General features: G+C 45.4%; 1 protein-coding gene across 4 annotated transcripts in view; it reads left to right on the forward strand.

Annotated features, from left to right (window-relative positions):
* Positions 1-12,586, forward strand: part of DAAM2 (dishevelled associated activator of morphogenesis 2) — a 214,309-nt gene extending 201,723 nt beyond the window's left edge. For all 4 annotated transcript variants that reach the window (XM_064446028.1, XM_064446025.1, XM_064446027.1 and 1 more), the window contains 2 exons: positions 4,304-4,474; positions 5,189-12,586. In XM_064446028.1, coding sequence (XP_064302098.1) covers positions 4,304-4,474; positions 5,189-5,404 — 387 coding nt within the window. In that variant the 3' untranslated portion in view covers positions 5,405-12,586. The remainder of the gene's footprint in view (positions 1-4,303; positions 4,475-5,188) is intronic.
* Positions 12,587-15,046: the final 2,460 nt, after the last annotated feature.

A 15,046-nucleotide genomic window follows, 5' to 3' on the forward strand; every position in this document is an offset into this window, starting at 1 on the left:
TTTATAACAAGCCTGTTTTTAAAACATTTTGGATCTTCCTAGAAGAACAAAGTCTGCTTAGTCAGGTATTGCCATTCCTACGATGAATATGAAACTTAAGCCTCTCTACAGAGGCACAATGGAGGCCACTGCCTGGGCAAGGCTGATGAGGCGGGTAGGAAAAATGTGCATCCTCAGTCTTTCTCATGACAGCTCCTCTTGAGCAGGGCATTTATCATCATGGAGAGAGGAGTTCAGACTCTGCCCAGGCATTTAATAAGCTTAGCACTTATACCGTTTTGAAGAACAGCAAGGCAGTGAAAGCCAAAATCCATTTAAGAAAATAGTCGTTAATGGCAGAATGCTATGAAGCACACAGAAATACTGTAGTCCAAGTGCCGGTTGGCACTTTAGTCATTCATTTTGGGGGACTGGTATTTTCTGTCAGCTGCTGGGGCTAATGAACAAGAAATGAATCAGGACGGAGATTGAGGAAGTCAAGACAAGGTATGTTACAAAGGGCATGAGCAGTCACCACAGCCTGCTGTCAGAAACAGCCATTTGATAAATAAATTACGTAGCTGTTGTACAGTGACTTAGAACCACAGACACTTCAGGGCAGGTTGGCATCTAACATATCAGAAATGTTTATGGCACCTGTGTCTTGATTTTGGGGCTGCCAGAGTCACTGCTGAACTCCTGGGAGAATCCTTTAAGAGCATTTAGGTGCAAGGAGAGATGGTCCCAGCGCTGACTGAAATCAGCTGGGCTCTTTCTATTAACTGATCTGAATCTGTCCCATAAAGAGAACAGACATTTCTTTTAACTGCCTCAGTGCAGCATTGGAGTCTTCATAACAGCAAACTCAGGATTACTTCTCTGGGGAAGACAGTTCATGTTGCATGGCTACATGGTATGATTTATTTGTACATTGGCTCCTCCTGCAATAGCAGACAGCACAGACAGCAGGAAATTTTTATCATGGCTGTTTTTCTTCCTCCTCATAGAGCCCCGTTCCTGCAGTTTGCAGAGCTCTTCTGCCACTGTTTAACATTTCATTGGCAAGCACAGCAGAGAGTGTGTGTGCTGCTGTCCCGCTTTCCCTCTCCTTGCTAAAATGGCTTTTTAAAATAAACAACTGTCTAAACGATTTGCTTTGGCAAGAGGATGAATTCAGTGGAAAGTTTGGCAGAGGAAGCAGTGCTGGCACTGAGCTCATGGACCTGTTATATCATGGAGCTTGGGGGCCCTTATGGTGTGGAAATGAATTTTTTAATGAAAAAAATATATGCCATCCTGTGTTACAGTGGAAAACCTACTGAAACACAGTTTTCCATCTTGCTTTTGCCCATGTCATCTGTCCCCAGATGACTTCAAGAAAAAGCAAGTTTCAGCCCTTGTTCCGCAGTATTATAGCATGTCACAGAATTCTGGGAGCATTCCGCATGCATGAGGACTCAGCTACATATTTCACAAGTGTGCACAAGAGCAGGTACTGTTTGATTTGTATAGGGTGACACAAATCCTGTAGTGGAGAGCAGAAGAGAGGGCTGGGGTCCAGAGCACCTCCATCTGCACCGTGTTGCCTCTTATGCCTTGAGCGAGGCAGGCAGTGTGGTTTTAGTCCCTGTGTGCAGGTAGGAGCCTAAGCCTCCTACCTGGGTTGGGGAGGCTGCCTCCAGCAGCTCACTGCCCTTCATCCCAGCACCGGTGCTTTGAAAAAGTACGTGTAATCATAGAACCAGAGCTATGGGGAAACAGAAGAAGTAATAAAAACAGAGGGGTTTGTTTCAATTTAAACAGTGAAAAGACAGTGTGCCCAACTAGCTTGTGCTGGTAGCTGGGTGACAGGCCGTGTTCAGAACATTTGCAGACAACACCCCCCTCTAATGGAGACTTCCATGTACGTAGGATCCAAAAGCCCCAGGCAAGGACTCCCTCCTTTTCAACCCTTATCCTCCCTAAAAGGCTGGGAAACCCTTATGGCCATTCATGGGCTCAAACCAGCTTGGTTCCTGTGTAGCACCACACTCATGTTTGCTGTGCACAGGAGGAATGCAGGGGACAGAGGCAGTGCATCACTAGGTACAACAGCCATCTCCTGTGGGCTACCGCTGAACTTCAAGCTTCGCAGGAGGTGGACAAGCCATCCTTCTAACTGGCAGCTCTAGTCACTGCTCCTAATTTGTGCATTATTTTCAATTTTCACAGGAGTTAACCACAAGTTAAGTGGGAAGAGATTCCAGGTAGCACATCTCCAGTGACCAATGAGCTTTAGGCACTCTCTGTGTTCAAGCAGCAGTGGCAATGCTTGTGCTGAAGTCTTTCTCTGGCACTGCCGCACCCCTGGCTGATTGGCACGCTGGAGCAGGCAAGCCAAGAAAATACAGTGCATGGAGATGCATTATCTCCCTCTGCAGTATTGACAGCCTATATTCTCTCTGATGAAGAGCTGGTGCTGGTCAGTGTGGATTACTGTAAGACTGCTGCACTTTCCTAATATTGAAGCACACTATGCCTACATTATATACAGAGAAAATACACATATGCAGAGAGGGGTGGGGAGAGAGAAAAGGTGTGCATACATGTATGTATGTGTCTTCAGAGGTTTCAGAGAAATGGTGTTAAAACAGAGAAGTAATCTATTGCTGTTTCCATACTCTGAATTCCCTCCATGACTTTCTGCTGTAGCGCTTCCTTCAACTCCTGCCATGTTTGGTAGCTCAAAGCAACTTGCATTTCTTCCAGCGGGTTTTTTTTCCCCAGATACTTTGGGTTTCTTTGTTTGTTTCTGGCTGAGAACAGAGCCTTTTTAAAGAAAAAAGAAGCTATTGCTTCAAACTGCTTTGTGGGCCTGGCACGGAAAGCAGAGGAGGGGAGATGCCGAGTGTCTCAGTGTGTGCCAGAAGGAAGCTGCTTTCCTTGGAGATTTCTATCCCCTGCAGTTGACTGGGAGATGTTCTTTATGCTTTACCTGGTACAGGGCCAAAGGGGTTTATAAGACCTGCTTCCAAACTAATTTTGCCCTTGGGATCAGAGCCTGAACCGTTTTTGCTCTTTTCCATTCTGCAAGAGCACCCACCTAAGGAAAGGGAGGCTGGGCTGTGTTAGTATGAGCTGAAGACACACACAAGAGAGTCTGAAGGCAGCCTATAACCTGCGAGAGTCTGGGTTTGGTTTGGTAAATGTTGAGGTCTGTAAGGACGCTCTGCTGCTCAGTGGTGGTATGTTAAAGTGCAAGCAGGGAATGCTAGGGGAGCTGTGCATCAGGGCACTAGTGCTGTCAGGAGTGTCTTCCTGGTGCTGCCTGTTGTGATACAGAGGTTTGTGAGTGAAGGTGGTTGGACAATGATACAGCTTTTAAATCTGTACACTTATGTAGGAATTAGTGGGCACATGCATACATGCTCTTGACAGACTATATGTGCATGTGTTTGAGTGCATTTTGGTGAGTAGAGAGGCATGTTTGTGAGTGTGAGAGAGCAAAGAAGTGAGTACAACTACTGCAGGACTGGTGTCCAGGAGCCAGGCGTTGCTGTGAATTTACCATATCCCAATCATGACTGCCCTGTGACTGAAGTCCTGCCAGTTGGCTGTCTCCACATGTGTCCTGCAGCCTCAACATTGGTGTTTTAAAATAAAAGCCAGTTGTGATGTATTCACTCTCTTTTAAGTCTGCCCGGGAGCCCTGGCTGCTTTCCTTGCCCCTCTTTTATGCCGTGTCTGTCCATAGTCGCCTCTCTCCCAGGCAACACCCTGACTCAGAGGACTCCAGAGTGATGGATGACATGGCAAAAGACTCCTGAGAGGACAGACTGTAATGTTATTGCAAAAAAACCCTCTAACTCCAGCCATTTTAAAAGTGAGTTTGAGGGGAAGGTGGAAGGGGAAAGGATGGGCTAAAACTACTTGTTTGATAGTTAGGATGGACTAAAACTACTTGTTTCCTCAGCTAGCTCACTGTTCTTCTGTGCCCCTGTGGTCCCACAGCTTCAGCTGAGAAGTGGCCAGACAGCCGTCCTCTGAAACTACTCCATCACCCTCAGGCACTGAACATGTTTTTTTTTATATATGGACAGCTAGTTCTCTCCAGCACCATTGCTCGATGCTGCCCAAAGGATATTCAGGAGAGCAGATTCTTCAGGGACAGAGGCACCTGCCTTAAGGAGAGGCACTTCTGTTGCCAGCGGGTAGTTTCTACTCTTGCCGCATGAATGCTCAGAGGGTATTGAATTACATGTGTGGTTACTCATAAGCTTTCCTCACTGTTTTCACCAAACTGCCTGCCTAATTATTGCTCTTGTGTTTTCTGCCCCCTTGACAGTATGCCAAGGCACTGAAGCATTTTGGAGAGAGTGAGGGCAAGATGCAGCCAGATGAATTTTTTGGCATCTTCGACACTTTCTTACAGTCGTTTGCAGAGGCCAAGCAAGATCTGGAGAATATGAGGAAGAAAAAAGAAGAGGAGGAGCGCAGGGCACGCATGGAGGCAATGGTGAGGACCTGGGCACAGGAAGGTGTTTCCTTCCATCACCTTTTCATGTCTCAAGAGAGAAAGGTTGAGAGTACCAATTCCAATGCTCATGTCCTGTCACTGTCACTGTTTTATGTCTTTCTCCCTGCCACCTCTCATTGGCATCATTCTTTTCACAAATGATGACACTTTTCCTGCTTGGTGTCCTGTCAGCTCTCAAGGGCCTACTGTTTGGGTCCTAAATTGCCCTTTTTTGGATTCAGATACCAAACCTAGCCCTGCTTGTTCTGCCCCAGCACTTTGAGGATGGTGCTGCTCCTGCCCAGTGCCAGACTCTCCTGCTCTCGGGCTGCAGGCTCTGTGCCAGCATCACTTGTAGACTGTCATTTGGCACAGCTACTTTACTGGCACTATCCTACTGTAAAATTAGTGCAAAACAGCAGCAGCATAGACAGATACCATGTGTCCTCTTTGCTCCAGGGTGGTAGTGCTTTGTGAGGCAAACATACAATGGTACTCATTGTTCATCTCTCCTGCCCTCTGCTTACCTATGCAGAAGGGAAGCCCAGCGTGGTTGCCTGTTGCTCTTGGCACAGGTAACGGCCTTGTGGATAGGATCCTGATCTCTTTTTTTCGCTAAACTGTACTGATGCATCTTAGCTGCTTCTTGGCAGTGTACCTAGTGATCTGGCACCTTGGTTAGCTAATCCTGAAGTTTTGTGTCTTTCTCCACAGCTAAAAGAGCAGAGGGAAAAAGAGAGGCGACAAAAGAAAGCAAAAGCTGGAAGCATCTCTGAAGAGAGTGGGGAGTTTGATGACCTGGTGTCAGCATTAAGGTCGGGTGAAGTCTTTGACAAAGACATATCCAAGCTCAAGCGTAACCGCAAGCGTTCGGGGAACCAAGGCCTAGAGACAAGCCGGGAGCGGGTGGTGACAAAGCTAAATTATTAATTACAAGAGGAAGAAAAATAATAAACCAAAAGAAGGTGATGAAAAAGTGCAAAACAAGGAAGAAGAATGTGTGCGATGGCGCCTTTCTGACAGCTGCTCCAAAGGATTTCTTTGGTCTGTGGCTAGAGACGTAGAGATGTTACCTTTCCATGATCAGCTTTCCTTTCATCCCTCTTCTGTGCTCCTAATTTGAACCATTATAAAAGTGCCTCTGAGGAGCCAGCAGGGTCTGCGACTGGGCCATGCAGAGCTGACAGATTTGCTTCTGGGAGTTTGTTGTGTCATCAAAGGCCTCATGGTGATGACAGAACGTACTTGGGCCTTGCAGACTGCCTCACTGCTGGAGAAAGATAATTTTCTGTGTGCCAAAGTAAAAACTAGTCACACTCTCCATCTTGCTGATAATAAGCAAGACTAATTTCAGAGCAGCTCTGTAAGAACCTGTTGCTTCTTCAAGATCTAGACTGGCCTCCAGGAGCTTGCCAAGATGCGGTTCTCGAGGTTTCCAATTCCCTTCCAGAATTGGATTTTATAAGCCATTGATTAGCACCTGGAAAATGCTTTTGATCTCGTGTTCTGTATAGTATTTTTGTGTGGCCTACACTGTCCAAAGCAATTAATGCTTAGATGGAAGCATCAGGTACTGGAACAAATTGAAATTCAAGAATCAGGATCAACATAAAATACTTTGCAAAAGTCTTTCGGATTCTGCTTTTCTAGAAGGAGTGTTCTGGAACTTGTTGACGGTTGAGCCTCGAAGTTATGAAATGCATCTTCTAGGAAAGAAGCTGTGGCTTTTCTTTAGAAAACTAAGCCACTGCCAGGGTGGGATTACAAGTAGATGAATGTGGAGCCTGTTGTCATTGCTGGAGGGTGGGTGGGAAACAGCAGAATGTTTCTTACCTGTTTGCGCAAGATTTCTTAGCACAGCCCAATAGAAATCAGGAGCTCCCTCGTATCATCCACAAGTCACAAGTAGCAAAAAGCAAATGGGGTCACTGGCTGCAAGAAATGAGGTTTCTCTTCCACTTGATGCTATACTAGCTGTGATTGCTGTTGTCATGGACTGATCTTTCTAACAGGCTGACCTTCACTGCACACCCCGCACTCCTGCCTAGGGGAGTCACATAACTCAGTAGGATATGGATGGTGTTGAAGGAGAGCCTTAGAGCCCACAGCCTTTTTGAAGGGATCACTTGGGATGAACCAACAGAGGGACCCATAATGAAAAGTGAGAATTTTTCCAGGAGGACACGGAATTATGTAAGCCAAGTGGGCTTTGGAGATGGGATAATTAATAAGAAAAAAAATTGTATTTAAGCTACATGTATGAAGCACACAGACAAAAAGCAAAGAATCCCAGGAAGAGGCCTGAATTCTGAATTCTGTGTGTCTTCATGGCTCTAAGACAAGGATTGGATTGTGTAGGCTGTCATGGGCTTTTTTTAAAAAAAAAAAAATATCTTGTCTTCCTTTTTTATTATCTTCCCTGGAGAAGAAAAAGGAGAAAAGAAAGAAATGGTGATGGATTCTTCCTCCTAGATGGGAAGAAAAGAGAGAACACTTGAGAAGAGGGACCCACCATCTACAAACTATGCATCAAGAGTCAACAGCACAAAATGTCAAGGAATCCCAGGGAAGTGAAAAAATCTCTATTTGTCACTTTAATAATTTGGTTCGATTTTTCTCTGAATGTCACTCAACCTCAGGCTCTGCACCAGGTCTGCAGAACAGAACTTCCTCTGCCATGCACGCTGCCTGATCAGTATTACACACTACCAATATTGGAGAAGCAAACTGTGGTGGTTTTCTGAACATTTTGAGAGTAAAATAATTATGTAAACTATGGAAAGAAGCAAAAAAGTCAGCATTGTTTAATGTTTCATTGTTTACTTAATTTTAAGTCTCCCACCCCACTATTTCCCTATTTACAACATTCCAGACTGACGCGCCTCTGTATAATACTCATCGTAAAGAGCTGGTATCTTACAAGAGCTGGGTGCATTCTCCTCCCTTACCATCCCACTCCCCTTCTGGGATTAGCTATTAACAGCAATGGCCGTTGCAGTGGACACAAGCACCTTGTAGAACAAAGACTGTATTTCATAAAGGTTTTTGAAAGTTTAAGAAAAACTCTCACTTTTTTAAGCATTTTTATTTTAAATGACAAAGTGGATTTTTAGAAATGTCTCTTGTAAATTATATTAACAAGCTCCTTGCTGCTCCCTGAAGTAGACATGCTATATCCCAGCCCTTTTGTTTGACTTGGTTTAAAGCATGCCATATAACCTATGCCATGTAAGTCGTATGAGAGGTGGTAATACGTGCCAAATTGGTATACAGTGGAGTTTAGATGTGGATAATCCCTGAATTCCAAAGATGATGCTTTTAGGGATTAGAACACTGTAGGTTTTTCCCTCTCTTTGTTCCCCCTGGGTTTAGGACTCACCCAGAAATTCAGGTGTAGTGCCAAGGTCAGCCATGGTGCAGGACGATGCGACTCATGGCTCTGTCCAATTTACGGCTGCTTGCTTGCTCCCCAGGTACTTGTTTGATAAGGCAGACTGTCAGCATGGCAGTGCTGTCAGGGAAGAAACACCTCAGGGCAAAACCCTTGAATATACATACAGCATTCCCCCCCGCCCCAGTATTTGTCAAACCAGGTTTATGCTGTGCTTGAAACTGAAGTCACTTTGCCAGGCCACAAATGTAGCAAAAGCAGAGAGAGTGATAAGCCCTCTGTCCATTTTTGTACACAGTTCAACCCCAATTTAAAGAGGTCCTATAAAATGGTACGTGGTGCTTCGGCCACACTGACAGAGTTAAAGAAAGCTGCTGTAGTTTTGCCACCTCCTTGACTCATACAGAAATAATGAGAGATTGTGCAACTCCTATAAATCAGCTGTGGGATACTTATTACTGGGATGGACAGAAAGCTCAGAGTCGTGGCCCTGATTCACTGCAGCTCAACTTTCTCAGCACTCCAGTGCCCCAAACACTTGTTTTGAATCTGTGATGGTGGCTGAAGGCTTTGTTCAGCATGCTGGACAGTCCCCCCTGGCTCTAGACTCCATGGTGAATGTTCATAAAGAGGGTTTTGGAAAAGCTCAGTTACACACTGAGGCAAGCAGTGACTTCATATAAGTGGTGAGAAGCAGAGAGGTCCATTAATAGATCTACTGTATAAGATGAGGCTGTCACATAGAAGATAAGGAAAAATGTTGGCTCTGCTCTAGGATGTGATGTCAGATTCTTGCTGAAGCCAAGTTTGTCCTTGTTTGTCATCACTTGAGTGCAGTTGTGGTAGAGTTGCTGAACATTGAAGGAGAAAGGAAAATCTTATTCCTTGTCCTTTAGTGCTATCAGAGCAGGAGCAGGTATAGCAAGCATTCATGAGGTATAACATTGAGGCATAACCTCTTTATCACACTGAGAGCTGGAGAAGAGCTAGGGTCTGCTGTTGTCCTTGCACCTGTGCCTAGCACCAGCATTTTAAGTGAAATCACTGTCTTTGGAAATAAGTGGAGGAGGGGGAGATGTGAGAAAGAGGCTTGTTCTACTTCCTGCAGAAATGTACAGTCATTGCTAACTTTAGGTGAAGTTCTTCACACCTAGAAGAGGAGGTACTTTCTAACTCTCCAGACCTTGTCCCTAGAGGTCTAGTGCTCACTCACTTACCTGACTCTGCATTGTTTATAAGCAGGTTGCATTAGGATGACCCCAGAAGAGACTGAAGAACTCCCTCCCTTTCCCAATCCCTTTGGTCTGTGTCACTCTTCTCAGTTGGTCATAAGTCTCTGGAAGTGCTACAAGGTAAAGTGACTTCAGGGCAGCGTGGCCCTTCCATGCCCTGCAGCACAGCATTCATCCAAGCACCGGTTCCCTACAAGAGCTGAAGTAGGACTAGTGTTCGGGGGTGAGAGACTCCCCACTAGGGAGGTGACCCGGGTGTCCTTCAGAAGCATTTCTGTAATGTGTTCACAATGTCTGAGGAAGGAAAAGGAATTGTGAGGGGCCCTGGTGGGAGACTGTGGGGCAGGTGTTTCTGGGATGGTTAGCCCCACTGGCTGAATCTTTCCTCTTCTTTTGGAAAGCTCACACTCTGAGCTGGGTTGCATGGGAGAAGTTTGAGTCAGGAGTTTCCGTGAGGGGAAAGGAGATCAGTTGTACAGTTGATGATGTATATGATATATGCAGTTTCGTTTCTGGGTTGGTTGTTTGGGGCTTTTTTTGTTTGTTTGTTTGTCTGTTTGTTTGGGGGTTAAATGATTTTAAAAAAAAAGGTTTTAGGAATCTCTAAGGAGAACCTGTAAATCTGACACCTCTATTTATTTTGCCTTATTTTAGTTTGCTATGTTTGTATGTATACACTGCATTACAGCAAAGACTATTGAGACCGTGCCAGGGCATTACACCGGCTAGACATCTGGCTTGGCTATTGTGCAGCAAGCTGAGGTAGTCAAGGAGATGTGTGTGAGCAGTCTTGGTGTGGGAGGGGAGGGAAGAAATAAAACTTGCCTTTTGCTTTTGTCATAGCTACTCTGGTCCTGTGAAAGCATTCATTTTAAAGCATGTGGTAAACTGATGAAGGTTGGTTATTTTAGAACACTTTCTATAAAACCTGCAGTGGGAAGATTGAGAAGAGTTAAGCTGCACAGTTGCTTGCTCAAACTTCACTCTTCCACACACATTCTGGCTACAATGGCAGAGAATTAGATAGATGGGCAAAAGTAGTTCATGCCTTGTAACTTCTCACCAGAGTAAACATGCTGGTGGGACAAACTGGGACAGTTCTCCTTCCTCAGAGCTAATACTCCTTCCTATCTTCAAGGCCAAGGAAGAAGGATTTCCCCTAATTCCCCTTCCTCCTCCTCCATCCTACCTCCCCAGATTATCCAGGGTAAACAAAATTTTTCTCCTGGTTGGTTTTCTACCCATGGAGTCTCTAGCAATCACCAGGTGTTTGGCCATGGCTCCTTGGCTTCTGTACTTGACATAGGAGATTTCTGGTTGCCTACCATTCAAATGAGTAGCCTCCACTGGCCACCTTAGCTTCTGTCATGAAAGGTGGAAAAGGCCAACCTGGGTAACACAATTTCGCCAACTGAAAAGATGGAATTTCTAGATCTCTATGTATATATAAAACTATCTACTACTCTAAGTAGTAGTTTTGATGACCAGAGTCCCCTGAAGTTGGCCAGATTTTGCTCACTGTGCCTGCTGGGAAGGATGCCATTAGTCTAGCATGGTGTTTTGGCACCTCATTTCGTAAGAGAGTCTGGATCCTTAATAGATCATAGAATCATAGAATGGTTTGGGTTGGAATGAACCTGAAAGACCATCTAGTTCCAATCCCCCTTCCATGGGCCGGAACACCTTCCACTAGACTAGGTTGCTCAAAGCCCTATCCAACCTGGCCTTGAACACTTCCAGGGATGGGGTGTTCACAACTTCTCTGGGCAGCCTGTTCCAGTGCCTCACCACCCTCATAGTGAAGAATTTCTTCCTTATATCTAATCTAAATCTACCCACTTTCAGTTTAAAGCCATTACTCCTTGTCCTATCAGTACATGCCCTTGTAGAAAGTCCCTCTCCAGCTTTCTTGTAGGCCCCCTTCAGGTACTGGAAGGCTGCTATAAGGTCTCTCTGGAGCCTTCTCTTCTCCAGGCCTATCTCAGGAGAGGTGCTCCAGGCCTCAGATTATCTTTGTGGCCCTCTTCTGGACTCAATCCAACAGGTCCATGTCCTCCTTCTGTAGGGGGCCCCAGACCTGAATGCAGTACTCCAGGTGGGGTCTCCACTCTAATGAGTGGAGTAGCGGGGAAAAATTACCTCGCTTAACCTGCTGGTCACGTTTCTTTTGGTGCAGCCAAGGATACCTTGGCTTTCTAGGCTGTAAGCGCATGTTGTTGGGTCATCAACCAATACCCCCAAGTCCTTCTCCTCAGGGCTGCTCTCAATCCATTCTCTGACCAGCCTGTATTCATGCTTAGGATTGCCCCAACCCATGTGCAGGACCTTGCACTTGGCCTTGTTGAACTTCATGAGGTTCGCACAGGACCACCTCTCAAGCCTGTCAAGGTCCCTCAGGATGACATCCCTTCCCTCCAGTGTGTTGACCACACCACACAAATTGGTGTCATTGGCAAACTTGCTGAGGGTGCACTCTATCCCATTATCCATGTCACCAACAAAGATGTTAAATAGCACCTGTCCCAATACCAACCCCTGAGGAGCGCTACTCATCACTGGTCTCCACTTGGAAATCAAGATGTTGACCACAACTCTCTGAGTGCGACCACCCAGCCAGTTCCTTATCCACCGAGTGGTCCATCTGTCAAATCCATGTCTCTCCAATTTAGAGACAAGGACATCTTGTGGGACAGTGTCAAACACTTTGCACAAGTCCAGGTAGATGATGTCAGTTGTTTTTCCCTTATCCACCAATGCTGTAGCCCTGTTGTAGAAGGCCACTAAATTTGTCAGGCACTATTTGCCCTTAGTGAAGCCCTGTTGGCTGTCACCAACCAGATCTTCCAAACCAGAATCTTTTCTTACTGGTGATAGTGTAGAATAGAATAGGTAGTGTATAATACAAGTTGCTCTGGGTTTACACCAGTGTAATTCAAAGCAGCATCTGGATCAAAACTCCCCCTTAGGTAGTTCTGGCTGTTTACAAGATGTTCCACAGGGCTCATGAAGGGCTTGGTCCTTTCAGCTGTCCACCACTAAGAGCTCTCACCCAAGTGATCTAGAAAAGCCTTTATGACAAGCCATTTCCTGCCCTTCATGCTTGCCCTTAAAGAGGCTCCTTAAAAACCTTTGCCACTTTTAGGAGAATTGTAAAGGGATGTCAGGTACCTGAGCCACTCTGTGCTTAACAACTCCCCTTCAAACCATCCCCATCTTCAGCCATTCTCCTCCCCTGCAAGCCTGCTCAGCTTGAAAGTCACAGGTCACTTTGGGAGGTGCCCCTGCCCCCGAGGCTGGAAAGTACAGTGCTGCTTACTGAAGTGGGAGGTTGTGTGCTGCTGTAATGCCTTGGCGTATCCTCATTTCTTAGTCAGTTTAAGACTTTAAGTGAATTAAATGTACAAATCCTATAGTGTCCTTTTTATCTGTATCTTTTTATAAGAATATACTGTAATACTAAAAAAAGCAAAAAAAATTAAAGATATATTGCCCCCACTGCGTCTCAGTATATTTCTTTGTAGTTGCATTTTCTGTGCATTGTGCTGGAAAGTCCGAAAGGTGAGTTGGAGTCTGGGTGCATTTTTTGCTAAGCTCTGAGTCTTTCTCTTTGGTCACGAGCATGCAACTCTAGGTGATGCCATCACTGCAGAGCTGGTGAGAAACTTCACAGGTTGTTCTGGGGGAACAAGCACGTCCTCCTCACAGATCGTGATAATAAAGAGCTGACCATGAAACCACCAGGTTACCACATCCAAGCGTCCTCTTAAACTAAAACACTCTTTCATTGCTCTTTCAGAACAACACAGGGAACACAGGAGTTCACTTAAGGGAACAAAAAAAAAAAAGGTAAGACGGTTCTGCTATCAAAAGCTTATAATCCACATGTGGACATAACTAGTCCAAGAAAGGAAGGGAGTGCGGGGCTGTAGCACTGGCCATAAGCTCCCTTACTTAACTGAGCAACGTCCTGACGGCAAGAGTGTGACTCAGAGGAGAAGGGGGCAGGAGAGGATTGCTTAAAAGGAAGGAGTTAAATAAAGCCAGCTGAAAAGAAGCCAGAAAAGCCAACATCAGGAGTGAAGCCTTCAGGGATGTGGGAGGGGAGAGAAGTTAGACACAGAGCTGCAGGGTGAGCAGGAGGCACACAAGGGCTAGGGCTAATTTGTGGGTGAATGAAGGGACATACTGAGGAATTCCTTGGAGCTCAGGGGCTGAATCTTGTTTTCATCTTAGACACAATGTGTCCGGCTGTTTCACTTACACATGGATCTCCCTGTCTCTGTTAATGGAGATAGCCTGCTGACAAAATTAATCCTTAAGCCACAGCTTTTCATGTTTATCTTCAGCCTATCAAAGGGTGATGTTTTAACTGTGAGCTCCTGAGAAGCTCATGCCTAGCTTCAAGCAGGAGCCTTGCTGGCTGTGCAGCACAAGCCTGCAGTACCTGGATTCCCAGGGACCCCAAACAGTGCTCCAGCTGTTGGTTCTGGCTCTCAGGTGGGAAGGGCTGTGGCAACGAGCAAAAGCAATCAGGGGATAATTGCTTGCACAGGCTGAGGACCAGCAGGCAGCAGATGGGAGTCTGAGAGTTGTGTGGGAAGGCTCTTGGTTTATATTTATTAAAAGGGCTCTCCTTTCTCTATTTTGATCTGTTTGGTTCAGAGCTGGCTAAAAGTCTGGCTGTGAAGTTCTTGCTTTACCGGTACAAGGGCAGAGGCAAAGGGATGTTTCTGAAATCCATGTAGCACGCAAGCGGCAGGGGCAGGATGAAAATGCATGAACCTCCCTGCCTTATCTTCTCTAGCAGCTGGGTTTTAGTAGAGGAGGCTAAACCATTGCTTTTTCTCGTTAAAGGAGAAAATCAGCAGCATTTGAATTCTGCGTGCTTTGAACTACCTGAGAGGCATCCTGCTTGAATTCTATCAAGGTTTTTCTTTCTTCAATGTTTTGACTGGAGTTGGAGCATGTAGTAAAGGGGTAGTTTTCTGCCCTGCAAGATGGGTCTAGCACAGGAGCCTCCATTTGTCTTCCCATTTGATGTCTCCTCTGTGGCCATGGATCTCCCTGTCCTTGTCATCACTGTAGGGAAGTAAGGTGAGTGCCTCATGGCTTTTTCGGAGCAAAACTAGTATTGGGGTTTAGCTGCCCTGAATGACTGGGAGTGAGGAGGAGGGTAAGGGGAACTCTTTGCTCTTGCTGGGAAGGGCTGAGGACCTATTTTTTTTTGTTTTGTTTTTCCTTTCTTTAACCTTTGGCTTCTGTTTAAACAAAGATGACTTTTATCTCTGCCATAGCAGCCATGGAGCTTTCTGGGAGAAAAATCTGGTTGGCTCTTTGGGAACAGATTTCTACTGCTAGGAAACAAAATAATTAAAGAATTTTCTTCCCCCCTCCTCCCCCCCCCAAACTTTGGTTTTCAGCATTGTGCTAGATTTTGTTTGTTTGTTTGATGTTTCTGTAGCTAATGGGCTTCTTGCTGTTTTCTCTGAGACATGGCTGCTGTTCATCTCTACTTTGATCAGACTCTCACTGGTTTTTTTAACTCCTTTTCTTCTCTTTTCTTTTTTTCTTCCTGTCCCTTCCCTAACCCTTGCCCCCCAGACTCAGCACAGATTGCTTAGGGAAGATGAGGGTGGTGCTGCTGCTTTTGGAGCCATGTAACTCTGCTAAAATGCTGCTTTTTATATATTTTTGGAGGTCTGCTGTTCTGTACAAGCACCAGCCTGGCAGAAAGAATTTTCACATAAGATAGTGATATAAAGATGCATTAAGAAGGCAAAATGCCTTACTCATATGTGCCTTGGAGAGGGAATGAAGCAGAAGAGAAATAAACTGGGGTAGGATGTCAGTTTTCAGGTACCTGGTTTTAATCTTTTTGTTTCCTGGCAAGGTATGTTTTGGTTGCTTAAAAAAAATTTTTTTTAAAGCGTCTTTGAAAGGAAACACAAC

Source organism: Phalacrocorax carbo, chromosome 3 (assembly GCF_963921805.1).
Source record: "Phalacrocorax carbo chromosome 3, bPhaCar2.1, whole genome shotgun sequence".
Classification (NCBI taxonomy): Eukaryota; Metazoa; Chordata; class Aves; order Suliformes; family Phalacrocoracidae; genus Phalacrocorax; species Phalacrocorax carbo.